The sequence below is a fragment of the Lichenostomus cassidix genome, chromosome 2 (genome assembly GCF_008360975.1).
Source record: "Lichenostomus cassidix isolate B80296 chromosome 2, HeHo_3.0, whole genome shotgun sequence".
Classification (NCBI taxonomy): Eukaryota; Metazoa; Chordata; class Aves; order Passeriformes; family Meliphagidae; genus Lichenostomus; species Lichenostomus cassidix.
In genome coordinates, this window is record NC_139482.1 from 23,159,469 (window position 1) to 23,187,440 (window position 27,972).

General features: G+C 38.3%; 1 protein-coding gene across 1 annotated transcript in view; it reads right to left on the reverse strand.

The window, feature by feature from the left end:
- Positions 1–277: 277 nt before the first annotated feature.
- CDK6 (cyclin dependent kinase 6) overlaps positions 278–27,972 on the reverse strand; it is a 138,852-nt gene continuing 111,157 nt past the window's right edge. The window contains exons 6-8 of the mRNA XM_085050721.1: positions 19,625–19,675; positions 15,629–15,764; positions 278–13,988 (exon numbers count right to left, since the gene is read on the reverse strand). Coding sequence (XP_084906847.1) covers positions 13,842–13,988; positions 15,629–15,764; positions 19,625–19,675 — 334 coding nt within the window. The 3' untranslated portion in view covers positions 278–13,841. The remainder of the gene's footprint in view (positions 13,989–15,628; positions 15,765–19,624; positions 19,676–27,972) is intronic.

A 27,972-nucleotide genomic window follows, 5' to 3' on the forward strand; every position in this document is an offset into this window, starting at 1 on the left:
AGCAGCACTGCAGAGATGTTTTGCCTTTGAAAGAAAAAGTGAACTCTCAGATTTTAATTTTCTTAAAAACGAAACTCATCCTAGGTAAGCAAAATAACTAGGAACGAGTAATTGGGAGAAATGAGGGTAGATTTTTATAAAATTGTATATAATAAGGTGCTGGAAAGGGTGTGCACGTGCTTATGTTTCTGTGTCTGGTTGTGTGTGTGTTTGTTGATTTTCAAGAACACACAGGGCGTTGAGAAAAACACTTGCAAATATAAAAACTAGAAACCAATGTTGCTAATTTTCTGTATTTAATATACAATACTTACTGCATTTGTATTCATTTTACATTTTTAGATAAAAGAAAAATATTGCTAGAAGGGTAAAGCAGTTTTAAATACAAAACTATTTTTTTGCCTTTTTACTTTTCAATAATTTGGGAACTAAAGAGAACTAGACACTGTGAAAATGTTTATTATATTGATTTTCATACTGAACCCTCAGCACCCAACAATAAATACACAACTTTGCTTTTCTTGCACTGCCAGCAGCAAAACGTTCAGTTCCAAAGGACTGTAATTCTGATATAATACATTATTGATAACTTTCTGTGTGCCTTAATTTAATTCTGCTGTATTGACACGTTAGTTTTGCAGTCAACCATCTTTACAAACTTGTAAAAGCTAAAGAATATGTTAATACGGTAAGGTGCATGCTCCGATGAACTTCAATGCAGTCAACGTAAAGTAGCCCCAGCAGAGGGTGTTCTTAAAGCAGAAAGCCCCATAGGGTGACATTTGGGACACAGAGCAGGCATGCAGTTAGATCAAAGGGCTTTGTTCGAAAGCTTGCAAAGGGAGCTCTAGAGTTTCCAAAGTGTCTGTGTTACTTCCCAGCCATTCTGTACAGCAGAAACATACTTTTCCCCAGTGTGTATATGGTAATCAGCAGCTGTGCAAGAAGAGGAGAGAGTCTGCAAGATTTCCTGTACAGTAATGGTGTACAATGTGGTGTACAGTAATGGTGTACAATGGACATACAAGACTTTTATATACACAGTTCACATGCTGTAGCCCCTTGATGTCATACTGGTGACTGAAAGGTAAACCAGTATACTTGAATAAGAATTCAAGAAATCACTGTTACATTTTTCTGTACCTCTGCAGGCGATACTGTATTTCACACAGAAGTGATTTTAATGCTGAATGCAAAGAATGTAAAGAACACTGACTAGTAAATACTAAGCACACAGAATAAAAATCAAAATGATGCACCTTTGAAAGAAACAGTAACACACGCACCTTTTCATGTTTGTACCCTGATTAAAAGAACATCATGAATTTCAAGTATGAAATGATACAGTGAAATCATGTCCTGTGAATAGGTATCAATGGTAGTCTAGGTAGTACAGTTTGCACGGTAGGTAACTTTCCATCTTGCAAAACAGAATCCTACTGCATATGTAGGTAAAGTGACTTGAAATGCTCAAACCTGACATGCCAACTGTTGCACTGGTATAGACTGACACAATGCTGTACAAGTCAACAGGACTATGCTGATTTTTACCAGCTGAGTATATGCCCTAAGGTGAATGAAGAAAAGTATTCCAGACTGCTTTGCATGCTTTCCTTGAATTATCAAATCCTAGACAACTCCAGAGCAAATAGTATTTTATGATAAAAAGGTGAAAAAAGAGAAAAAAATTAGGCCAAACAACATTAGAGGCTGTTTTAATCTGAATATTTTTCATGGGTTTTTTTTGGTAAAATTAGAAATTAAGGTATTGTGAGAGATTTTGATTTGCTAACGGATGTTGGTCTGGTGTAATATCAATTAATAAAGTTACTCTGGATGTGTCTCAGAAGCTGTCGTCACTGTTCATAGTATTCTGTAAACCTGAAACCACAAGTTTTAATAATGCCTTTTGAGAACGTTACTTATCTTGCAGATTTGGAAACCAGTATCCTGTGAGAGTTACAAATAGGCGACTTTATACAATTTCTGTTAACTTCAGTGGGATTTGTAAAATGTAAGGTAGGCACACATGGAGCAGTAAGAACTGAATCTTATTTCTGATACATTTCTGTACCAGCATCCTGCTTTTCTCCGCATATCCCAATGCCACTAAGAAGTGCAATTCTGACCTTTTGTATAAAAAAAAGCAATGAATAGAAGTTTTTAGAGAAATAATGTAACTAGAGTTAAGATTTTTATCACACATTACAATTTATATAGTATTCTTGCTGATTTACTAAGCTGAAGTATCTTTATAGACCTGAGCTGCCTGACACTGAAATTTGTAGATTTACAAGGCCAAATTCTTGGTTTAACTGTAGTCAGTGGAATTACAAAAGAAAAAACCATGCTAAATGATTTAAAATACTTTGAATCTCCAATCCTATTTCATGCAATTGTTTTTTCATGCACAAAAACCACCCCCAAACAAACCACCACCAATATTTGCTGCCCTTATGCTTTTATTTGCAAAACAAAAGCTTGATTGCTTAGGCAGCAATCTTACCTCAAGCCCAGATGGGCAACTTTATCATTGCAGAAAACTTTCTTCAGTTACAAGATGCTGCACAAACTTGGCCCCTGGTTGAAGCATCTGGAATCAACAGATATTTGCTGGGCCTTCTACAAACAAACTAAAGCCAAAGGCAGCCTATGTAATGTTTTTTAGTTTTAGTTTTACAGACAACATTCCCCCACTATGTGTAAAATTAGCTCTACAATAGCATTTCAAAGTTATCTGGTTATTCCTTTACATATTAAAACAAACAAAAATGCTCTAAAGCATAAAAAATACTAAATCTGAACACATATACTACTCTAGTTGCAAAACTCAACATACAGTATGAAGCTTATTTATGATTTTTTCAGACTGATCTATCTTCCTGCCTCACTAAGAAGCTTCACTTCAACCAACAAAATGTGTACTAAATGCAAATAAACAATAAAGCAGCAAGACTCAACACTTTTTTTTTTTGCAACTACCCTTTCACAGGACTAACATATTTTCATAAGAAATAATATACTAAATCATAATAGCAATAATTTAGATTAATGTCAAATAACTTGAAGATAAATGTGTCCACATCTTCAATGAACACAGACTCCATTTACTGGTGTCTTGGTGCTGTTATTAACCATGTGTCCTCACAACTACAGTCAGTTACTAAAGGAAAGCCTTTTTCTGCAAATACTTTTTCTGAGCAACTATACTCACACGAGTAAGCCCTCTCTGCTCTGTGGGACTGCTCAGCTGAGGTACAGTATTCACGTGTTTGCAGACTTAGGCCTTCGGACTGAAGAGTATCAAGCTAGTGAGGAAGTACAAATACACACTGTAACACAGAAAGTAGAAGACAGACATACAGACGAAAGCACCCTGTGATGCCTTTGGGAGTTGTAATATGAACATCATTTCCAAAGCAGACAGTTCCAACTTATAAGACAGCATTTTGAGGGTATAATTAATTTTTCTTTAACTAGAGCATTCAAAGACATTATACTTTTAAAGCTGTTCAAAGTAATGCAGCAAAATATTACATTAACAATGAAATTCATGTGAGATTCAAGGGCAGATATAGACCACTTAAATGAACTGGAACTAAATGGACCATAAATACATTAATCTGAATACTTGTTAAGAATTTACAAGGAAATTAAAGACTGCAAGGAATGAATTAATGTTCATTTACAGGCTTGGTTTCAGTGCGAAAATTATACAGCTTTGTGTAGAAAACAGATTCTATCAGAAAAATAAATGGCACCTTTCTATTTTCCCTACGTTAAGTATTTTAAAATGTGTTTCTTGCCCTAGGAGAAGGGACTGCCTTGTCTGTGAATGCTCTTACAGTATGTGTTTCCATTGGAGCTAGCTCTCATTCCTTTCCAAAAAGCACCATCATAATGTAAACTTCTTTTGCTCACATTGCTGTGACTCCAAATGGGTTGTAGGAAGGGAGTTCAATCTCCTGGCAGAGATTTTGAACACTGAGGAGAATGACAGTGAGGTTGTTTTACAGTGCTTAATGGAAGGCAGATGTCATGGATATTGAATTCTAGTTGTTGGAATTAAACAGAGAAAACTTCACTCTAATAACCAGTGACAGGACTTGAGGAAATGGCATGAAACTGAGTCAGGGAAGGTTTAGGTTAGATATCAGAAAAAGACTTCACCCAGAGGGCACTGGAACAGCTCCCCAGGGAAATGATCACAGCACCAAACCTGACAGAGTTCAAAAGGTGTTTGGACAACACTCTTAGTCACATGGTGTGACTCCTGGAGTTGGACTCTATGATCCTCATAGGTCCCTTGCAACTCAGCATAAGCTATGATTCCCTTAATATTGACCACCACAGAGTTATCAAAATTTTCAGACAGTGCTGACCTTCTCTGTTTTTCAGATGGTAAACTACAGGGTAATGCGTTCCTTTTCAACTTACTATGCATGATAGAAAGGAGAATGGCAGTGGTGGTGGTGAAATAAAAAACAAATCAAATAAAATCAAAACAAAACAAAGCTGGAACAACACGGGGTTGCTACACATCTAAGGAGAAAAAGCCTCAAATCTCATGATGCTGCAGTCCTTCTATCATGTTATGATAGGTATTCAGCTCAAAATGTGCACGGCAACCAGTACTTTCACACAAGCACATCCCCACTGAGCTTACATAAGCCACCTTGGACAGCCTCACATCCACAAACTTCCTGCCAGCATCCAATTTCTGATGTCCATTTTGTTGTAGTTGCAACCCATGGTTACAGCCATGTTTTTTAAAAGGGACTCCAAGATAAAGTCGCAGCAAAAAATCATGGCCAGATTTGGGTCTTGCTAGAAAAACACTTCTTATTGAACTAGCATTTAGCTGCAGACTCAGGCTATATTTTAAACCCATTATTTGGTGAATTATTTTCTATCATAGATGAAGGATCGTTGTTTGAGATACACATCATATACCTGGAACACATTTTGTCTTTTCCCACAGAATGTCCAGAATTCAGTGTCATCCTTTTTGTGTAGTGGGAGTTTTCTTAGGGGAGTTCTTAAAACACTGCTGTTTAAAATGCAAAAAAATAGAAGTCAACTGTCATACAAACAGTAAGCATACTGTCCCCTTTAGATGCTGGGAAAATTTTTCCTCAGGAGAATATTTTGGTGGTTAAGGTCTGTTTGTGCCTAGTACTTGTGGCAGGGCTGTGTACTGTAAACTGCCATAGCCAAAAGCGAAGGAACGAGTTTGATTACCTGCATGAACACAACTTATCTTTAGAGTTGGAGTCTGTTGCGTAGTTGCTCCACCCCATGCTGGGAGGAAACCTCTTCCTGGGAACAGTCATTCCTCTCTTGGGGAAGGCGAGAGGAAGGGGGGTAAGCAGTAGGAGGCTGGTATTGCTAGCCTTGTTGGTATCCATCAAAAGCTTCTGTATAACAGAAGCATCATTGTGTGGTTTTGTAAACATGCAAATCACAGACAATTGTTCAGGGATCTTCTGTACTTAGAACATGATCTTCTGAATCAAAAGTTGTTTTGGCAGATCAAATACATTATGTCTGATCTATTCTAGCTCGTTGCTTTGCTTGAACCAAGAAGTGTGAAAGTAGCACACAGTTTGCCGTATTATACTGCATTATTTCCTTGTCCATAATGAGAAGCAAGGCAAAACTAGAGTACAAATCACTAGCTGCCTGAGACTGGAAGCTGCAGAGTCACACGGCAGTAATTTAGCTCACAGCTACTTGAATGGGAGTGGAAGTACCAGCAGGGTAAGATACAAATGACAGGTAATTGTTGCTGCAGTGAGAGGAAGCAGAGTGTTGGAAAACTGCTGAGGAATAGACTGCTCAGGGCTTCCTTCACAGTGTCACAGAAGGATGATCCGGGATAAGGAAAGGACAGCCTGGGTGGCTGAGTGATCTATCACTGTATGTATTTAACAAACGCCAGGGAACTACTGTGTAGAATTAGATGTTTCCCATCCCTGGAACTGTGAAATTCGTCTCTGTGCCAAGCCTAGTTGCTCATGCTTAATGGAAGGAACAAAATTAGCCACTCTGTGCCAACACCTACCCTTGCCACCCATGCACATAGACTGAACACAACAAAATGCTATGCAGGCCTCCTATTCTGCATTTCTAGAAGCAGCGCAACAATAGTTAACACGTTGGCACAGCAGCTCAGAAAGCTCATTCCCACTGTACAACCTACAAAAAGTCTTTTCCCGTGGCAGATGATTTTGCATTATTATTTACACGGGGTGTTGGGCAGACTTGCTAAGCTCTCAGACTTGCTTCTGTAAGATGGTGAACCACCTGGACTGATCCAGCAAAACTCGCATGAGGATAACCTTGTCAAAATCCTTTTGACCAAAGGATATTCAATTTGCAGCAGGAGTCGACTTCTAATGCACAACACTGCACACTAATAGACACTGCTAGTGGCTCTCCTGCAGCAGAGCTGTACATTTTCCAGTGTCTGCAGCTGAACTACAGGCGCTGCCTCTGTGGACAGCTTAATCTCCTCTCAAGCTGTCTCATAAGACCTTTATTTATATCTATGCAGAAAAAGCTCTAGCTTATGCAAAATCTAAAAAATAGAGCTGTTGCTATGTTGAAAAACTGCACTGGAACTCACGACTTAAGTTGGCATAAGTATCTGGCACTAAAATCCCGTTCATGAGTCTTGCTTTATCATCTTATGCTTATGAAAGTGAATGACAGGAGAAAATAAAACAACTGGAAAAAAAAAATCTTCCCCTTATGTTTCTATGTAACTTTTCCACATAGTCAAACTCACTTGCCAACTCTCCTACTCTCTGCCCATTTTTTCTATCATTCCATCACATCACAATTTTTCCTCCATCTAGCTACCCGAAATTGATCCTAACATTAAAGAGCTAAGGTTTTACTTTTTTAAAAAAAGGCTGAGATTTAGCATAACATAATGTACGTGTGAAACATGGAATAAAATGAAGGGCTCCATATTGTTGAACATTGATTTCAAACACTTTAGGAGTAATTGTACAAAGGAATCTGTCAGTTTGCAAAAATTAGTTTTCCATTCAGTGGCAGAGACTGTTCTCTGGTTTAAACAGGAGCATGTCAATGGGAGCAAGTATCCATGTAAACACTAGAAAATGTGGTTTTTTTCAGGCATGTGGATGGGCTTAAGGTGCAGAAAGCTAATAGTGTGAATGCAAATTTAGCTTGCTCAAAAATGGACACTGAGCATCAGAGCTTTACAACACATCCTTGTAGATACCAAAGTAAATCACAAGTTTAACATGATGTGTTTTCCCACCTCCTTTCAAACAGTACAGGTTGCTTTAGTGCAAATGAACATTTAAGTGGTAGTTAGAATAAATTCATTCTTGTATGCTTTTCTTCCATGAAACCCTATTAACTTTTCAAAGTGAAAAAGTATTAGTTTCAATGCATATTTAATACACATTATTTGCATTTAAATTTTTCACATTAAAAATACGCTTATTTTCACTCATCCTGACAATATTTTCCAAACAGTTCCCTAAAATCTTGTTTTTAATCTTTACTAAGTGTCAGTTGTTTGTGGGTGCCTTTTTTCCCTTTTTTTTTTTTTTTTCTTTTTCAAAGGCAGCAGTATATTTTGCCTGATTCTTTCTGGAAACAAAAAATCTGCTCTACCACAATCACCAACAATCAAAATACTATAGCAGAAGTTCCTTTTACTTTCTCTAGCCTTGCAAAAGTCTCATTAACATTGGGCTGGATGAAACCCGTCAATATATTCTAACACAGATAAAACATGTAATGTGAAGGGGAAAAGACCATTGGTTAATGAGTTTTGACTTATCTTTGCTGTTTTGCACAGTCTTTCAATGAAGGCTGGAAATCTAAATACTGCAGAAGCTTTCACAGGACTAAGTCAAAGCAAATTTTCCACTGACTTTACTCACTGCAGCTTTGGGTTTTTCTGCCCAGAAAGCAAAAGGCTCATCTAAAAATGGTGCTGGTTAATTTTAGTTTCTGATGAGTACATAAAGACCTGATGGTATTACTAGGCCTGGAAGAATCACTTCTGAGAACAAGTTCCCACTTGATTCATTTCTGTTTGGGTACCTATCACTGAATTAAAAACATACACATTATTTTTCAGGAATACTTTTTAATGGGAAAATATATGAGTTTCAAAATTTTGACTGTTACAACTAAGCAATGAACTTCAGCTGGTTTCTCCAACAGTCTAATGAGCCATTTTTCATATTATTGGTGCACACTACTCTTAACTGGTCTTTATGGTTCTTATATTGTATATACATTGCATATCAGTATGCAACACTTGCTAAGCTTCAAACTAAAGGGAGGAAACAACACTTGGCAAAAGTGTATTTGTCAGTTCGTATGTTCACATCTTTCTTCTTTGAATGGCCTGGTCAACTAAAATCAATGAGAAAGCTTCTTCCTGTTTTACATAAATTATTGAGATTTGACAGTTACAGAGTCTAGTCCAGAAACTAGAATTATATTACAGCCATTATCTAATAATTTGCAAGACATAGACAGATAATAAAATAAACAGCTCACAAATAAAACTCCAATTTGAGTCATACAGCCTGTTAGACTGCTAAAATTGTAGTAATGTTTTTGCACATCTGAACTGTACTTGCACAGAAAAAAGATATGAAAATAAAACTTAGAAGCTTAAACATATAGAATCCCATTTACTTTTCTAGAAATGCTTTCTGTTTTGTTTCATTGCAAGTAAACCTGTATACTCAAGGCTTAGTAATCAAAAGGAAATAAAAGTGATAGCTTATTGACAGTCAGTTATTGAAGATTTCACTTCTCCGTGAATGTAAAAATATATTTCTTAAATTTCCCCCCACTACTGCAGTTTGGAAAAATGCTTTTTCTAACATACTAATTTCAAGAAAATAATTTGCACATTTAACAAAGTGTGAAATCCTGTTAACATCAAAAAAGATCTTGATATTTAGAAGCAGTTTTGAAGCAATAAAATAAATATGTTAGGTTCCTAAGCTTGCAATCAATTCAAGCTTCAAGCATAACACAACAAAATCACTCAAACAGCCTAGTATCTTCTAATTCACATTGTATATAAAAGTCAATCTATTCCTGAACCTACTGTATATGAAAAATACTAGCCAAGTGGTTCTATAAAACAGAGTTCTTTGAATAAACTTCCTCATTATTCAAATGTGTCTTATACATGGAGCACAATTAATTTAGGTGACCTTTTAAACCAAACTGTGTGGTTTCTGATTCATATATGTATTTGACAACTGATGTGTTTTCAGCTGTGAGTCAGGTAAGTGCTTCCAAGTTTGCTGGCTAGAAGACCAAAACAACGTTATCTCTTTATTTTCCGTATTAAAGTTGGTCTAATACCTAACAGCAGAGAGAATTATATGTATAATAAAACATGCTTCTTAAAGACAGTGAGTGAACTTGTGAAAAGCAGCAAGGCACAACATTTTCTTCTTATTCACCAAAACAACCACTGAGTATAAAAACCAAGTAAGAGTTATGATGCTGGAAACCCTCTCCTATGCAGAAGATGTTCAAATGCTGCTGCAATTTGGTGATTCCTTTCATTAAAAGGGCTCCGTACACATAGCACTGAATTTCTTTTTTTTTACAAACATGGCATCCTCATTTTTTGGTGTGTTTTAGGACACAAACAACAGAAAAGATGCTCTAATATTGACCATTGTGGACTAATAGGCTGGAAAAAACCTGGAGTGTGGGCACAGCCTACACAGAAATATGCACAAATCCTGGTTATAGAATTTTACTAACCACACAGAAGGCATCACAGGAGTACACAAAACTAAGCCTAAGCAAGGAGGTGCACGAAGTTATTTTCTCATCACTGGTTTAGGCTGCGGGACTAAAAGAAGCAACACTTGGTAACAGGAATGTAGGGGACATTGACACTGTGTAGCTATTGAAAATCTGGAAGAATCTTGCTGGAAATAGCACCTGTGAGCATCACTGAAACCTGTTTACATAAGGGAGCTGAAGAAGAAGAATGGGAAGGCTGGTGTGAGCCTTCAGGGGGAAGAGAAAAGGGCTGCACCAGATGGATTGCTATGGTTCAGCAATTAGGACTTCACTAGCTGGCTTTGGTGATTTTTTCCTTGGCTATTGGGTCTGGCTTTTTCTGCAGAATTATGTAGTAGTGATTAAAAAACGGTTGGTGGGAGATAGAAATTGCTCCTTTCATTACTTAGAACACCCTGTTCTCTATTAAGAAGAGCACAGTGCCTGGCTGTGGGTGTTCTAGGAGCTATACTTAATACATCTTTTGTTATTCAGCATTTTTAGCTGCTGTTGAACTGCTCCTGTGGAATACATACAGGCTTAGATATCACTAAGAAGAACTGCACTCTGAAGTTTTATTTAAAGGTGTATAAAGAGTGTTCATCACAGCACCTTCTTTTCCACATACACAATTCCTACATCCTACACATATGGCAGTTATGAGTAAAGGTACTGAAACATTAGAGCCATACCAGGAAAATAAGAAGAGCAAGGGCACGGGTTTGAGCACAGTCCCACAGCTGTCTGTGCTGTCTAATTATAAACACGATTCCTGGCATGGTATTAGCCAACGACAGTGCTTTGCCCAGCCAGAGAACAGGCTTTCTCAGTTTACTAGTGTAAGTGAAGCCCCATATGGTTTGGCAGGGAAGAGTGGAATAAGATTAAGCCTATGGCATATCAAATGGAACTTCTTCCTGAAGAGATTTGGAAAAGGAGGTAATTTGAAAAATTGTTGGTCCTTTGAATCCAGGCCCTCGCTACCACAAGGACCCCATTAGAGAAGTATTTTCCCTAATCCTGCCAAGACAGAACTTAGATTTCTTGGTTTTGTTCCTGCCATTCCCTCTGGAAAGATGTTCCAGAATGTGACCATTAATGCAGCCCTTTGCAAACTGTTCTCCTGAATACTCTCATTTATAACCTGATCCTACTATATTAGACAACATACAGCACCATGTTGCAGAAGCTCTGCTTCTGATTCCACAAGCCAGCCCCTGTTTTTCTCTGCTGCTTTCTTAGCTCTTTGTCTGATACTACGACTGGGAAGTAACTGCTCCAGTAGTTAAATTCCATGTGATTTCCATATTCTCATTACTTTCTGGGCCAACACTAACCTTTGGCTTAAAGTGTTCTCTCCCCTCCTTTCTGTTTTTATCCTAACAATTTATCTACATTCAGCAATCATATTCTTTATTCTTTAGCTTTACTAAGCTTAATAGAATAGATTCTTACATGGAACAGATGCACATTTCTATCTGAGAGTTTTAAGCCTAATTTGGAAAATATCATCTCCTCCTCTACATTTTCACCCTACATTAGTTGGTGGAGAGCTCTGGGAGAATTCCCTGAACAGTTGCTGGGAAGGCACACCAGCTGAATGCCCTGATAAGGTATGTATCATAGATAGCTCAGTGCTAGGTAAAACGTGGAATGTCTTCAAAAGTGCTAAACTCCATAGAAAACTTCTAATTACTACTGTTGCAAGAGTCTCCTGACTTTTGGCTCTGTTTGTTGTTCTGATTAGTGTTTAAAAGTTATTAGCAAAAATTCACTCTGGCCCATCCTTCCCTTTGAATGTTAAAAATTGCTCACCCTTGGGTTCATTGACCCACACAGGAATAGGGGTGGGACACCACCAGTGCGGTGGGTCTGCAGTTCCCCTTGGGCGCAGGAACAGAGAGAATGACAAAGGCAAGGCCAAGATTAGAAGGTTTGCTGCTGTGACAGCTCCCTGGCCTTCAGCTTGCTGCTCATAGAGCTTCCAAAATTCTGATGTTACGCATCTGTGATATCTCTGCGTGCAGACACCTCATGCATGCCCTTGCCAGGCCTAATTTGCAACTTGCCTGCTCACGCCGGTAAAGTTTTTCACAGGCTCCTTCTGGGCATGAAGAAAAGCACAGGCCACTGCATGCAAGCATGCAAGTGGTCCTTTTAAAACCTGGCTTGTTTAAAGTAGACCTAATTTAACCATATACCACAGACTTTAATGGCTAACAGTAACGAAAAGCTTTATCCAGGAGACAGGTAAGATCCACTCGCTATCCAAGCACTGGGCCGTGACCCAGACAGTGCAGATACCTGAAACAGAGTTAACAGTGAAGTTCACCACAGGAGCGAGAGACCTGCCAGTGAGATGGCTACAAATTCCCCTGCCACACCTGGAAAAGTTACATTGCTCAACTCACTGCTAAGGACCTGCTTCTGCCAAGCTTGCCGTGGACAATGATATAATGCTGGCTCACTACCTAGACAAGATGAAATAGAGACAAGGAAGAGAGAAGCCTAAGGGACTGTCACAGGAGTAAGCAAAGCTGGCTGCCTCACTTAGCATCAGTTATACTCATTGGACCAATATTTTCTCCGAAGTCATGTCCAGGTAAATGCACTGAAGTCATGCTAGGGAACAGCTTTTATGGATTTAAAGTATTTCTTTTTCCACAGTACAGTATTAAAAAAATAAAAGTTTCTTTTCAAAATACTGAAAATATATTTTAGTTAAGGTAAAAATACTAAATATAAAAATTTCAGGTAATCTTTAAAATAACTGTGCTATAAAGACAAGTGAATTGCTTAGGTATTCTGACATTCAATAATGGCACATTAACCTTAGTGGAGAGTCATGTGCCAGTGTACCCACATGGTGGTCTAGGAGAGAACGTCATGCATTACTGCATAGAAAACAAGCCTGCTTAGTAAGTGACGTGTGTGAGATTTTGAGACAGTAACGTTCATGCACTTGTGATGCATTGGGGGTGTTGCAGGTAAAGCAGCACAGTATACAGCGTACAATGAAGCACAAATACTTCTCTGTGCTTATTACAGCTATAGGATTCTCTGCTTCTGAACCAGAAGTATTTTTTCTATTTTCCTTTTTGGCTGACAATGAAAGCAGGTTGAAGGCAAAAATCTGTGTTGATTTTCATTGGCTCTGCTCATGTATTTGAGCTGGACATGAGAAAATTATTTGGAATGAGATGAAGAAAATATGCTTGCAGCTGTTTCCAGGGGGGAATGATGGGTTAGATGATGGACTAGAATGTGTCTGCATTTCAACAAAAACTGACCATTTGGAAAGTGAAACAGTCTTTAAGAACAGGACAGTTTTTTGAAACGTGCACACAAACACAGCTAGATAATAACTCGTTTGTGTATGAAAAAACCTAAAAGCTGAGACATTTATTATAATCACCATCATCACTGTTATTTTTATAGAGCAATGAAACGATAAATTAATTAATCCAAGTTTTCAAGTGGGAAAGCACCTGCATATATGCTATGAATGAACAGTAGCTGGGTGTATTAACGCATGTATCAGTTAACTGCAGGTTGCAGAGATCTGATATTTCAATGCCATTCTTTAAATATCACATAGTAATAATAATAATAAAGTACCAAATCATGCTTCAGCAGCTAGAGAGAGAGAAAGAGATTGCATCATGTTTTGGCAGTGACTCGATCATCAAACACTGGCAGCATTCAATATCAGGAACATAAAATGGCAGCAAAACTGGTCAGCAGCTTCTCTTCGTCTGGAGTTTTCCCAGGTAGATAAACAAAACAAAACAAAACAAACATAAAGCTGCAATAGGAGCAGGTCAAAGCCCTGACCCTTGCATTGCTCTGATAAAAGTAAACTAGACTGATTTCCATGGATAAGCACATCACAATCCCAAAATAAAAGATAAGTGCGTAAAACCTCCAAACAATGATCTTCGCTAGGACAGCTATGTGGTTTGTATGGGACAGTGGCCTTGCCAGCTACATGTCTTTTTCATTTATGGTTCATCTTCAGTCAGCACTTATGATGCATTCACCTCACTGGAGTTTTGGCTGGATGACATGTGACAGTCCAGATTCTCCTTGAATTTCTCCAGATCATGGAAATATGGGTGAGACAGGGCAACATACGCAGATATTCTCTTGGCTGGGTTGAACGCTAAGCATTTCTGAAAGTATGAAAAGAAGTTGGTTTTAACTAAAATGTACAGTTAACAGTGCTATCATTGCATACATACATTAATGCATACCATCTTCAGTTTATGATCACTATGAGACCCAACAGGGTCTCAGAAGGTGGTGCACAATGATCATCATATTAAAACAAGCAGTGGGGTCACAGTGTAAGAATATGGCCACCTCAAAAATTACACGCTAGAAAATTCAAGTATTCAGAGACTATCAAATCCCAGAATACAGGTTTGCTTGAATTTATATGCACAGGACAGTCTTCATCTGCTTAAGTTCTGTGTTCAGTTTCCCCCTCTTCTTCCTAGCTGCACTTTGATGGCCTTCCTTCCAGATCTGTATCCCAGCCTTTGTCCAGCCAGCATTGAAATCTCTCCCCCAGCCTCGCGTTTGTACTTTGACATTTATTTCATTCACCTCCAGATATTATTCTTCCTGCTATTTTTGTCTAACCACTTCCTAGTCCTCCTACTTTCTTTTCTTTGATCAGAACTTCTATCATTTAACTTCTGAAATTTAATTCAGTGATTTTCAGTCCTATTCTCCCCTTTCATCTCCCAGTTACCATGTCTTTGCCCGGCAGGAACAGATTTCTTTGCTATCCCACCTTCTAGGCAAAGATACTTACCTTCTTCCTCCTGCCCTCCCTCCCATCATGCCTCACACTCACTGAGCTCTCTGCCATGTATTAATCCTTGTTCCCAGAATCTAATTCTTGTCCCATGTCTAGCTTCCACTTCCAGACTGTCTGCAAGCACAATAGATATGTTTCTCCCTTGTCATTTCAAGTGTCCAGATGTAGTCCAGCTTTCTGCAGCTAGGAGCTGAAGTCATGAGGACACTGGTAGATCATCTGCTGTTTAGATAACCTTGGCCAGAGGCAGCAGCTCCTGAAGAGATGCATCAAGTCTTTCAAGAATTGCACTGAGCCCACTCTACCTAGCTCATATGAATCAAGATCTTTAAAAGACTTCCAGAGAACAAATTTACCTAGATTTCAACAAGCACAGCAAGAGGCAAACTGATGCAAGGTCATTCCCTATATTCCATTCCAAGACTGAACTTCAGGACTGGGCTTTCTAATATATCTATAATAATGATGCAAATAGCTCTACCACCACAATTTGTTTGCTTCTGTTCAGCCTTGCCATTCACAAGAGGCAATAACTGGTGAATTCCAAGTCTCAGGTTTTCAGCATTCACTGGAAGGCATGCAGATGTAATCTGCCATTACAGCCTACTTCCTGCTTTATACTGGGTCCACCATACCATAAAGAAAAAGGCAGATCCATTTTCATACTCACATCACGCCTATACTGTAAGAAGGGCTGAATCAGTGGCACTGCAGTGGTCAGTAATGAGGATCTAATCATAAAAGGTCAAAAAGATACTTCCCTGACCCAGGTCACTAATCTTGAACTATTCTCAGCTCTGACACCTCTTGAGCCAAAGGCAGTGTCTCTGTGCTGTTGTTTCACAGATCAACATGAATTGTCTTATTTATTTTTGACCTTTTTTTTAGTAACTCCATGAAATGGAAACGTCATTGTTTCTCGGGAAGTTGCATGCACAGTGGGAATTACCAGTCACATGACTTGGGGAACAACAAATAGAAACTCACAAGAAGCAAGTCTTTGCCTACTTCATCAATATCTGGTACAAATTTTTCAATAGGTTGTGCGGGTCTGGAAGTAAAAGCATTTCTTGGAAGGGCAACGTCATTAGGCCAGTCCTCTTCTTCTGGGAGTCCAATCACACTGTAAAATGAAAAACATAATGTTAGGTCTGAACATTTATGCAGTTTCCCCTTTATATTGGTTACAATGAGTGGCAGCTTACAAGTATTTTTGTTTAAATGGGCTTAAATATTTAATTGTACGGTAGTACAATGATCTCTGTGAATAGAAGCTGATGAACATAGGTGCTCAATGTGCTTGGCAGAAATAATTTTGGGGGCAGCACAATTTTCTGCCCTAAGTCTCAATTTTCTGAGTCTTTTTGTTGAAAAAAGGCTGAGTGCTTTAGAAGAAACTTGCTCAGCTCTTGACTGGATGGTGCAACATATGTCACTCCAGGATGATTAAAAGCAGCAAGTTTCAAAGGGGAATTGCATGCAAGGATCTTTTTTCACAAGAATAGGGACTGAGAGAAGAGTGTGGGTCAAGATGAGGGTAAGGCAATAAAAGGGATGTTTCATAATGCTTCAAAGCTATGTGCGGTAATTGTTGCCCAAATTTAAACAATTTATTTGCTTCACAATACAGGTTTTAAAGCCTCAGTTTAGAAGTGGAAAAGGCACTTGAGTGTCATTGTGGTTTTACTTTCAATTGTGTTTTAGTTTTCCTTTACTCTTCAGCAGAATATTTTAATTTCTTTTAATATTTAATTTCTTTATTCTTTAAATGACAGAAGATATTTATACGTATTAAATAATTACGCTGAGGTCTAAAACCCAAGTAAATTAAATAGTAGGTAAATCACCAATGATGGATTATGTCTCATACATTTCATATTTTAGTCTGACGCTAATATTTGTGGAGTTTAAAACCAGCTTCTGATGGAAATTCTGGAAAAGATCACACAATACTTGTCTGGTTTCAGGGAACATAAATTTTTATAACCTGTAAAATCGAGATTTTCAATGGAAACGCTGACAGGGTAAGACAAGAAAAGATATAAAATAATGTCGCTGGATACTCAGGCCTGCACAAAGCCCACTAGGGAGCAGCATCGACCTTTTTTCTCACTGAGTTTGTTGCAAGACTGGGTGAGGCCATGGGCCAGTGACACTGAGGAGGTAAATCCTAGGTTACCTCAGCGAACATAATGGAATTACCCCACCTCTACCCACATGGACTTTAGATTGTAATTTGCCTCACCTAAAATACCTCTGAAAATTAGTATGTCCTCAAAATAAGAGTATAGCTGGAAGGGCAAAGCAATTACAAACTCAGGACAATTAAATTCTACTAGATCTGAACGTATCATAGCTGCTGGGAAATGCTAAGTTAAATTTGTATGAAAAACTGCATTTGCCATTTATCACCAGTGGGGTATGAGGCAACCCCCCTTGGCCACAGTAGTTAAAGCCATTTGATTAGATATGTCAGGATCTGGACCCATATTAAATATAATACAAATAGCATTGCAGATGGGAGAGTTAAGTATTTCAAGTAACGATGACATTTAACCTGTCACTCAAATGTGTTTGGTTACTCCCACTTCTTTTGAAGAGTGCATGGCAGAGCATGAACAGGGCAGAATGGGCACAGGCACAGGCAAAGCTAACGACAAGAAAGCAGGAGGCAGCCTGTCAGGGGCAGGCTGGACAAGACAGAGTGGAAAGGAGAGACATTTTTAGTTACACACATCTAGTATTGAAAAACCCTTAATAATGACTGTCTGAGTAGCTGCTCTCACTCTAATGGTCTGGGTTCCACCACCATTTCAGTGAGTAAGCTTGGGAGTATCTTGGATGTTTCACCTCCTGCCAAAGGCTCAGCCCTGGTCTTCAGAAATGTTGAGTACTTTCCACTCCCACTGATCACAATGGAAGACAAGTCTGCTCAAACCATTGCAGCTTAGCCAGAAATCCATGAGGAAATGCCACATGCTGGTAGTGTCCTGGGAAAGCAGGAAAATGTTTTGGGCTACGTATGAGGGATTTACCCTCACACACAGTGGAATTAGTTACTGACACAAATCACAATGCACATGCAAAGCAAAGGCAGACCACGATCTCTGAAAAGAATGCATCAGTCCAGATTGCATGAAAATCCTGAAACTTCTTTCTGTCCAAACTCATCTCCAGAATGAGTCACTACTGTAGAAAGAAACAACCCTCCTAAAAGAAGAGTTATGCCTAACTGTAGGGGGTTCTCCTGCTGTGAAAACACAAAATAAACACTACTTGGCATAACCCCTCAGAACCCAAGACAGAAACTTTTCAACTGTTTTAGAAGAACTGCACAAAAGAAGCAAACCCAAACGTTGTCTTTAAGTAGATGTGCAATAAGGAATTTCTTCTAAATTTAGCATGGCATTTTTTTTCTTAGTGAATTCTTTTCTGCACAGGTAATCTCAGATCCTAAGGATGGAAAGATCCCCACTGGAGGCTGCCACTAGCAGCTATGCATTTAATTCTAGCCCGCTTCATTTTAATTTTCCCCTTAAATGTCAGAAATGGAAGAAATAACAGATATGTCTTTTTGAATTGTAAAATATGTTGCATGTATCAAAGCTGTCTTCATTTAATAAAGCAGAATATTAAATGGGCTAAAGGAGTAGTTTTGGCAGAAGAAAAAGTAAACTTTAAGGACTGATTTTTCTGGATTGGGCAGGAAGAGCTATTTAGCGCATGACAAATTAACCACACAAGTGAGTCACATACACTGGTATGGTATGCAGGAAAGGGAAGTCAACTTTGTGAAATCAAGACCTGCAATTTAGGAACCCCATATTAAATAATGAAAATGCTTAGAAACAGATATGCTATGATTTGAGAACTGGAAAAATGGTTAAACAGAGAAATCCATTATTTCTTCAGTTTAAGCTTTTCTTAGAAATTTTCCTATCTTCTCTTTGGACTATCTTCACGAGAATAACATTTTGGAATAATACTCCTCTCTCTCTTTCTGTGCTATCTACTTCTTATTTCATCCAGATCCCTGGATCCCTGCAGCCCCTCCATAGAGAAAGGGAAGACAGAGGTGCAGAGGCAAACAGGCATTCATTCTCTGGACTGGTACCAGCTCTGTGTGGCTTTGATTTCCTAACTACATGGTATGTACATCAGATCTTAAATTTACATGCCTCTTAAAAACACAGAAATGCTCCTTACTCTGAAGAGCTTTCAAAAGAAGAAGAAGTAATATAATCCCACTTAATTATTATACGGATAACATCAGTAACTTAATTTTGGTTCAGAAATATTCTACCTTGGAGAGTTTCACTCCATGCACCTTCTTAACGTATTTGATATATCTGAAAAACACAAACTCCTAGAACTGTAAAATGGTTTTAAAATAAAGCAAATTCATCTCTGACAAAGCGCATGTTAAAATGCTGATACTCCCTCTGTTCTTGCAGTTACCCTCCTGACCAAAATACAGACTGTTAACAGGCTACACAATATGTTTTAAAAGAGAATGTATTTTTGGATGTTCAGAAGTATTTTCTGCAAAGATGCTGTTGGTAATAATCTTAGGGATTTCAGTTTTAATGTATTCTAATGTTGTTTTCTGCAATATACAAAGAAATCACCGAAAAATAAAACTCCTTGTTTACATGAAGAGAACCTCTTGGACTTAACTGTTTATGAGTATGTATGAATGGTACATGCACAGTATGTTTAAGAGACTTAAAAAGCCCAAACCCAGAAGTCTCGTAACTTCCTGACGATGGCTGTCAGTTTTGCAGAACTATATTCCATGTTGCTTCCTCCTCCCACTCTGACACAGAATACACGGAAATATCATGTTGCATATGGTAGCAATAGGAAATATGTTCTAGGAATACTTTGTTCTAGTCACATTATTGCATAAAAACACGGCAAAGAAATCTCATGGGGTTTCAGTGTTAAACAAGTATTGGCAGAAGACAACTAGTTATTACTTACTCAAAGATTTTTCCTAGTTGATCAACATCTGAATTTCCACGGAAGAGTGGTCTGAAAAAATAAAAAAATGTTTTTAGGATGTGACTTGCTTTAATTAATGTAAATTTATATTTGTCATTGAGAGTTGCCAATGTAGGGAGAAAACGTGGGGGTTTTTTGAAACTTCATATCTTCTGCTTCCATGCTTTATCCAGTCTTTGAGTGAACCTTTCAAGTTTCTACTAAAACTGGTAACAAAAGGGGACAGATGACACATATTTTGAATACACTACTTTTGAAAATTTAATTGTGTCCTTTTGCATGAATGAAATAATTTTCCCTCAACTAATACTATCCTATGAATTACATCATTAACAAAACAGTTTTCACTACACAGAACACTTAAATAGCTGCTAAGAGAGACAAAAGCAGAGTGAATGCCATGCAATTTGTTGAAACATAATAAAATTAGAGATTAACTATTATGAATATAAATTCAAAATTAAATTTCTTGCGTATTGTATATTGGAAATATGCTCCCAGGTTTAAGGGGTCAAATAAATGACAATGGATTCATGAAGGTCTGTAAACAATGGGGTGTGAAACGGTACAGAATTTACCTTGAAGTAGAGGAATACTTCTGCTGCATAAATAAAGATATGTTCAGGAAAGAAACAAATTGTTAGGCTGAAGGCTTTCAGAAAAAACAGTGACTAAAAACACTTTCAGACACACTTTTTCTTTTCAAAGTGCAATTTAAAATATTCTCACTCATCCTGTATAAAATACTATCACCCCATAGTGCCTAGGTAAAATAGGAAATTCTGATTTGCATGGCGGTTTCGCTGTATTGCCAGCTTTGTGTTGAATTCTGTAAGGTGTGAACAACAGTGCAATTTTATGTTCAAACTCCCAAGATATTCTAACATTCTACTGATAGATGAGTAAGGATCCAGCCAAGAATCAGAGCATCTGTGAGGATCAGGCCACAGATGTCGTATAGCATTTTGGTTCAACAAATGGTAGATTGCTACAGGAAACACGACTCACACACACTGCAAACTGAGATAGTAACTTGGGTTGACTGATGGCCAGGCTGCCCCTCTCTTCTGGAGCACAGCTCTCCAAATACAGTGCACCTTGTAAACTCATCGTTGCAGTTTCTAAACCTGTTCAGCTGAGACACAGTGACTTGACAAACGATGCATAATTCCATGCTTTCACTGACAGCCTTTGGTTATGGAGAAACGTCCACTCTCCTGCCTCTCTCTGCATACTCCTGTCTGATATGAGTCCTTGACACCAGTGACAGCCAAAGGCATCATTTCACTGCTGCTTCTCACAGGAGAAGATCTCTCACTTCTAGACTGAAGAATAAGGAGTAGTCAGCTATGGTCCTTCCACTCTCACTGCCCATATGCAGGAGCAGGTTTATGATGCATATCTCCTTTTCCTAACCATGAGTTACTACTGAAAAACGGCGCTTTCCATCTTGACACTCTCACAAAGGCAACAGAGCTCCATGTCACTGTCTGTCCTGTGGGTCCATTCCAAATACAGTAAGCAGACACAGAGCACTACGACAGTTCTTAGTTAGACGTAACAATCTCTGCAGAAATCTGGGCCACCAAGAAAAAGCACTGAACTGGCAGACATACTGTTCTTTGATGAACTCAACATACATTTTGCCTCCTTGTTTGCTGCCATTCAGGTCATGTTGTACCAACTCATACTCCAAACTGCTTTGTGCAGTGACATGGGGAGAACGATTTAATCAAGTCTGATTTGAAACCATCTGACATGAGATTTGATCTGATGGGGTAAAATGGTAGCCTGTTACTTGTCCATAAAGGGCTTGCTTTATTTTTGATTCTGAATAAATCATAGCGGGATGTTTTGCTTCCCAGATACACATGATATTTACTAACTGCAGCCACTTTGACAAGACCATTGCAACTCATACTTTGGGATTTCTGTATTTAAGCTTTAAGGTATACAGCACTACTGTCTTCTACAAAAACCCAAAGCTCAACCCACTCTGACAGGAGCATTTACTTCTGCCCTAGGTTTTGGGCCTGATTTTCAAAACATTCAGTAGCTACAATCCTAGCATTGTTTGTGGCAGCAGACATACTCTCTATCTTCCAAAGTCAAGCAATATTACAACCTTAGACATTTTTTTAAACTACTGCTTGAAATTATTAACATATAGTTATTTTTAATATTTAATTTCGGTTCTAGCACTAGAATATTGGGGCCCTTTAAATGAACAAAATCTACACATTTAGATAATCATATCCATGCAAATGGAAAGCTGATTTAATGTTTTAAAATGTATGCTGAACCTTGCATTAATGTGAAAGCTTGGCAAAGGCAGCCGTGTTCGCAAATCACCTTAGGCAGTGTCATGCCAAAACAAGTACAATTCTTGGGATTTTTAAGGAAGGCTTTTCCCATCATTGCTGCTGTCTCAGATTCACTAAGGGCTGAAGCAAGAATTTAAATTCTTTTGAAAGTGTAATTATACAGTACAAGGTGACCTTCCAACATATTTTGATATTTCATCATAATGGAGTGTTATTAATTCATCTTTCAGCCTCCTATCCATCCCACCATCATAACTACAACAGGATGCCAACTCCAGGTTAGGCATCACTAATATAATGTAATTTGCCTCATGAATTTTGGCTAGAGGTTCCATTGGAATATTGGATGGACGACTGGGGAAACAGATTCACCTAATCAGCAGCTGTATGAAATTCTCATTTCACATTTTGGCACTAATTAGTCTTTTGTAATGACTTGACAGCTCTGCAAGTCCAGTACTCATAAAATCTTTCACCTCAAGATGATTTTGTAACAGATTCTTGAAGGTGGACATCAATTCTCCCACCACCTCTGAATTGAGAGCATACTTAGCAGTCACAGAAAAGTAAAATTTCACCTTTGTTCTTTGTATCTTTCACTTGACTCATACACCCACTCACTCCCTGAGGTTTATTTATGCAAGCTTGATCCAAAGTCCTTTCTTGAGCACATGTTATCTTCTCTGTGATCATAACCTGTGTAAGACTAGTTAAACTCTGGAGCATGATTTTGTAGAATTCCTTTTTTTCTTCAGGAGAGGCATGGAGCTGGGTTTGTGTCCTGTGGCAGGGGATGTGAGTCCATCCCCTGGCTTCAAAAAACACCTAAAATCTGTGAGTACATGTACCTCAGGAAAGAGGGACATTCCAATGGCTGAAAGAGCTATCCATGGAGACATACTTGCCTTTTATGTGGTTCCTCTATCCTCTAAAACACCCTTGCCTTGACTGCTTGCTACAAAATCCATGCTCTGAAGGCTCCAACACCATTGTTGTTACTACACAGACATCGAGTATCGAGTAAGGAAGAAGATGGGACAAAAGATTTGAGTGCACCTACATAATTTAATTTCCCTGTTTGCCTAAGATGTCTCAGATGCTTCCCATTTTGTTGGTTGTTGCTTCTTTGATTTTTCAAGAAGATGGTAGAAGGAAAATGTTACAGGAATATGCAGCTATCCACCTTGTTTGATTACTCCTTCTCCTGGCTTTGGAGCTGGGCCATTATCCACTGCCTCTGGAATAATGCCAACTGTATGGAAGAAAACCTTCATGTCTACTGTAGGACCACAATGCCCTTAGCCTACAGATACGAAGATATGATGGAGGCATTGTATTTCTACCCTGTCCTGCTAAAATAAGCTCCCCCTGAGCCAATAAGTACCTTAGGTCCTGAGGTACAAAATGTGCAGCTGCATGATTAAATGGATATTAGCTATGAGTCTGCATTGTGACTAGAGAGACACGGACATACTGGAGAGACCAGGAAAGGGCCATGAGCATGGTTAAGGAACTGGACCATCTGATGTGAAGAGCAGCTGAGAGAGCTGGAACTGTTTAGCCTAGAGAAGTCAATCTCAGTGGGGATTATATATATATATATATATATATATGTGCACAAATACCAAAGGGAGGGTGCAAAAAAGATGGAGTCAGGCTCTTTTCAGTGGCACCCAGTGACAGCACCAGAGGCAGTGGGCACACGGAGAAGCAAAGGAATACCCTCTCAATGTAATGAAACAATTTTTTACTGCAAGGGTGACTGAATATTGGCATAGTTACTCAAAGAGAGTATAGAGCCATTAAAAAGCCATCTGGAGATGGTCCTGGGCAACCAGTTCTAGGTGGTCCTGCCTGAGCTAGGGGGCTTGGACCAGATGATACCCAGAGGTCCTTCCAATCTCAACCATTCTGTCATTCTATGACAGTACAGAAATAAAAATACAGATCACAACATAAGGTTGCAATGTAAAACCTCACAAATCCTGAAAAAGTTATCATCTGCTTATAGTTTAAAAGGGCTTGCACCACTAGTTTTCTGGCCAAAAAGCTCTAATGCTTATATACAGCAGAACAACCCAGATTTAACCATTTATCGACTTTAGACTCTTATTTTCTTGTCCATGCCTTAGCTCATGCTTTTGTTTCATGCTGAGTTTCACCCTTACTGAATATTCTTTCTATCTGAACTGGGTATTAGTGTCTGAAAAGTTGAGTACTTGATTTTATAGACATTGTGTTTCATGGCTGCGCTACTCAGTAAAGACAGAGATATAAACATTGCCTAAGCAAGTCTCCATGAAAGTATTTTCCCTGGTACAACTCTGTGGACATGCCAAAGCAATTATTAAAGTACTGTATACACTGACAATGCAATGACACCCAAGAGATAAATGAGATTTAACTGTACATTGGCCACATACTTCCAGACTTTACTTTCAGTCTTTGGTGTACAAAGCAAAGAGTATCTAAAGCTTTTAATAAGAGAAGTTAGAATTTTCATAAAGATTGGAATTAAACATATTGGTAGGCCCTTCTTAGTCTATACTACAGTGCAGACACAAGGAAAAAAATCTAATAAAACCACATGCATTGAGGCATGGGAAAAGATTTCTGAAGGTTTCTTGACAGTGACTGACATTTTGAACTAATTAATGACACTCTGACTGGAAACTATCTTTCAACTTCTCACTCTGGTAAAATGGACACATGGAAGAAAGGTCACGTGAAGAAAAAATGGTATTGAAGAGTAAAAAAAAGGCAAGAAATACACTTTCTAGCCAAAACATATTACTGAGATCTCATGACAGTTCTGGAGTTGCCAATACAAGTGCTTCCAAGGCTAGACAAGATATATAAGAAATAACTTCCAAAATAACTACTTGGATTCTTTCTGCTAGTCCATTTACTCATTGAGGTGACACCAGCAGTTGGGAATTACATCCCCTTCCTTGTTATCACAGAAAACCAATAAGGATATACTCTTAATTACCAACTCGAATATGTACAATATTCTTAGTGAAAAGCCTGTATATTGGAGATCCATGAGTACTCAGGGAAGTCCTAAAAGGACTCCCTAAATGACAAGAACATCATGGTGGGAAGGATACAACTTGATTTTTGGGCAAGTGGGGCTTAGACACTCTGGTTGAGGAGATGCCAAGAGTTTGTTTTGGGAAGAAGAGCAGTGAATTCAGAACAGGTAGCTGCTGCTTTGAAGGCATTACACAAAATGAGGGAGATGTTGAAAGTCCGTGCTTATTTGACATAGTGAAGAAAAAAAAGTAAAGAGAAATGATATAGCAATGATTCCTGGAAGTTGTACATGGAATTTTAGAATCTGATAGTGTTGTAGCAGTTAAGTCTAGGAGCTTGTATGTCTGTGTGTATAAGAGCAACAAAGTGATGGTGAAGAAACTAAGAAAGCTAAAGCCAAGTAACATTTGCCAAGGAATCCTGCATCATGCCATGGAAAGCCTGCCAAGCTATATAGTCAGAGATGTATTAAAAGGATGGGCTGGGCTTTTTTCTTTTCATATTACAAAATGTGAATAGCTGGTAAATAATTTTGTCAGATTCTTAGTTACTTGTTATGAAGAAAATATTTTCGTTTTAAGAATTAAAACCAAACATGACCTAAAACTGAAATTATGACATGACTAGAAATAACATGATCTGGACTGTCCTGTGGAAACCTTTATTCAGAGGGATTATTTCTGAGCAGATTCCTCACTCTTGTTCCTATCACTGTTTCTCTTTGACAAATTGCCTGGACAAGTCTGTACTACAGGTATGAAAAGGGTGAGTAAAGCAAGAAAAAAAAAAGTACCACCTTTTAAAGACGAAGATCATTGGCCTTTTTGATATATAAAATGAATAAGGCACAATATAAAACTTTAGTCTGAAAACAGGCCACATTGACAACATTTCACAGTCTGGACAGTTACCCACTTCCAGTCACAAGTGACTTGCCTCAGCTGTTGTGTAATTCAGAGTTCTCATTTTAAACCTAACATTTTCTGGTACTTCTCTCTCTCCTTTCCCTTTAATAATATCTCTGTGTGGGTGGGTGCCAGACACTACATAGGAAGGGGTTACTTCATGTAGAGGTTATTATACTGGATCATAAATTGCTCAAAACTTTTACAAAACTTATCTTCTCTCCTCCAATATACAAGAAGAAAGATGACACAGATAAACATTACGACTGAGGAAATACTCTTCAACTAAAATCTGACAGAAACCAGATTGGCCATCTTGAGTTTCTCATTTTAGTCTTTAAAAGCCCACTTCCTTTCACTCAAAAATCTATTATTCTTCAAGTATAATAGTATCACAATCATGAATAAGATCTCTAAGATGGGGCTATGTCAATGTTTAACTATTATTAGAATCAGATCTAATGCACCAAAACCTATAGTAATTGTTATTTTCTCTGCAGTTTCTCATGTCACCCAGTAGACAGAAGCAGATAAAAAACAGAGGTAGTTTTGCAAATTTCCAGTTCTGTAGTGTCTTGAATTTGCTCTCCATTGCTATTTAAAATGAAGTAAATGAATCCTGAAAATAAAGATAATATTCTGACTCCCAAATGCACATATAGTCTAGTTCATAAGAAACGTAAGGGATTCTTTCTTGAACTGAGAAAACAAAGAGCTTTTAGAGCTGAGTGCAGATACAAGCCAACAAGTAAAGGACCCAATTTCAGATGGACACACATGTTCACTTCGGATGTATAACAGAAAGGGAAATGTTAGTGAAACAGAAACCAAACAGAAGCACCACGTACAGCTTTATGACCAAAGCAGGGCCAGCCTACTTTGTAGAGTGAAGTTGATACATAATGATCTCCATAAGTAAGAGAAAATATAACCATCTTCAAAGTTTCCTTAAGAACTTGCAAAGGAAGATCTTTTTCTGGGTGCTTAAAATTTGCTTGATACCTTTCATGTAAGCATAGTCCCAGGTGGCCTTGGAACAGAATCACGGGCCTTGTCCCCCACCACTGACATAAAAGGGAGCTTTATCACAGACATCAATGACCTCAGGTTGAAACCAATTGAGATCTGGTTTCAAACCTCCTTTAAGAAAAAAATAAACATGCTTCAAGAGAAGGATACATACATTATATATGTGTATACACATATATGTATATACACCCACACATATGAAGCTCCCAAAAGTAAGGTAAGTGCAGACGTTATCTTTGACCAGAATACACTGTAACATAGGCAGATCTCGTCTGTTCCTGGGCAGAGCTGCTTCAGAATTCATCACTGAACATTATTTTTTGAAACAGATGAGCCTTGATAGGTTGAGTGTCCTTCACTTATTCTCTCAGCACAGACGTCACTGTTGTCTTATCTGTGGACATTTGTTTCCCCACAAGATTTGTAGGGTTATTTCACTAGGGCTTTAAGGGTTTTTATCTCAGCTCAGGAAGCATGATATAATACTGGCACCTTGAAAACCGTCCCAATGTTTGAAGCAAATTCTGTAAATACATACGCAACTGACCTTGGAAAAAGGGAAGGGGAAAAAAAAGTGTGGTCTCTGCTCAGTGTGGAAAAAGAAGCATTCTTTTCATTTATACTGACAATTCTACCATATGACTGAACTGTCTGTGTACTAAACACCCACTTCATTACTATGCACAGTTAAATTACATCTACTTGTCCATGAGCAGTTTGAAGTTTAATGATGTAACTGAACACCAGGGTTCTGCCTATTTCAAGGAGCCTGCAAGAAATACTGATATGACACATACAGTATGGGCACTGTCTTGCCACAATCACTTATTTACTTTTATGCATCCTCTTCTCTCTCATGAATTTATTTCATAACCGCTTTTAAAATGTACACTCTTTAAAACTGTCATGCTGCTCTGCCTTTCTTGTGCAACTCAGTTGTGGGGTTTGAAGGCAATAATTGAGGTATGGATTAGATAAAGGCTGTCTTATGTGGAAGGGTAGTAGCCAAGAGGGCTCCTCACTCTCCTGTTCA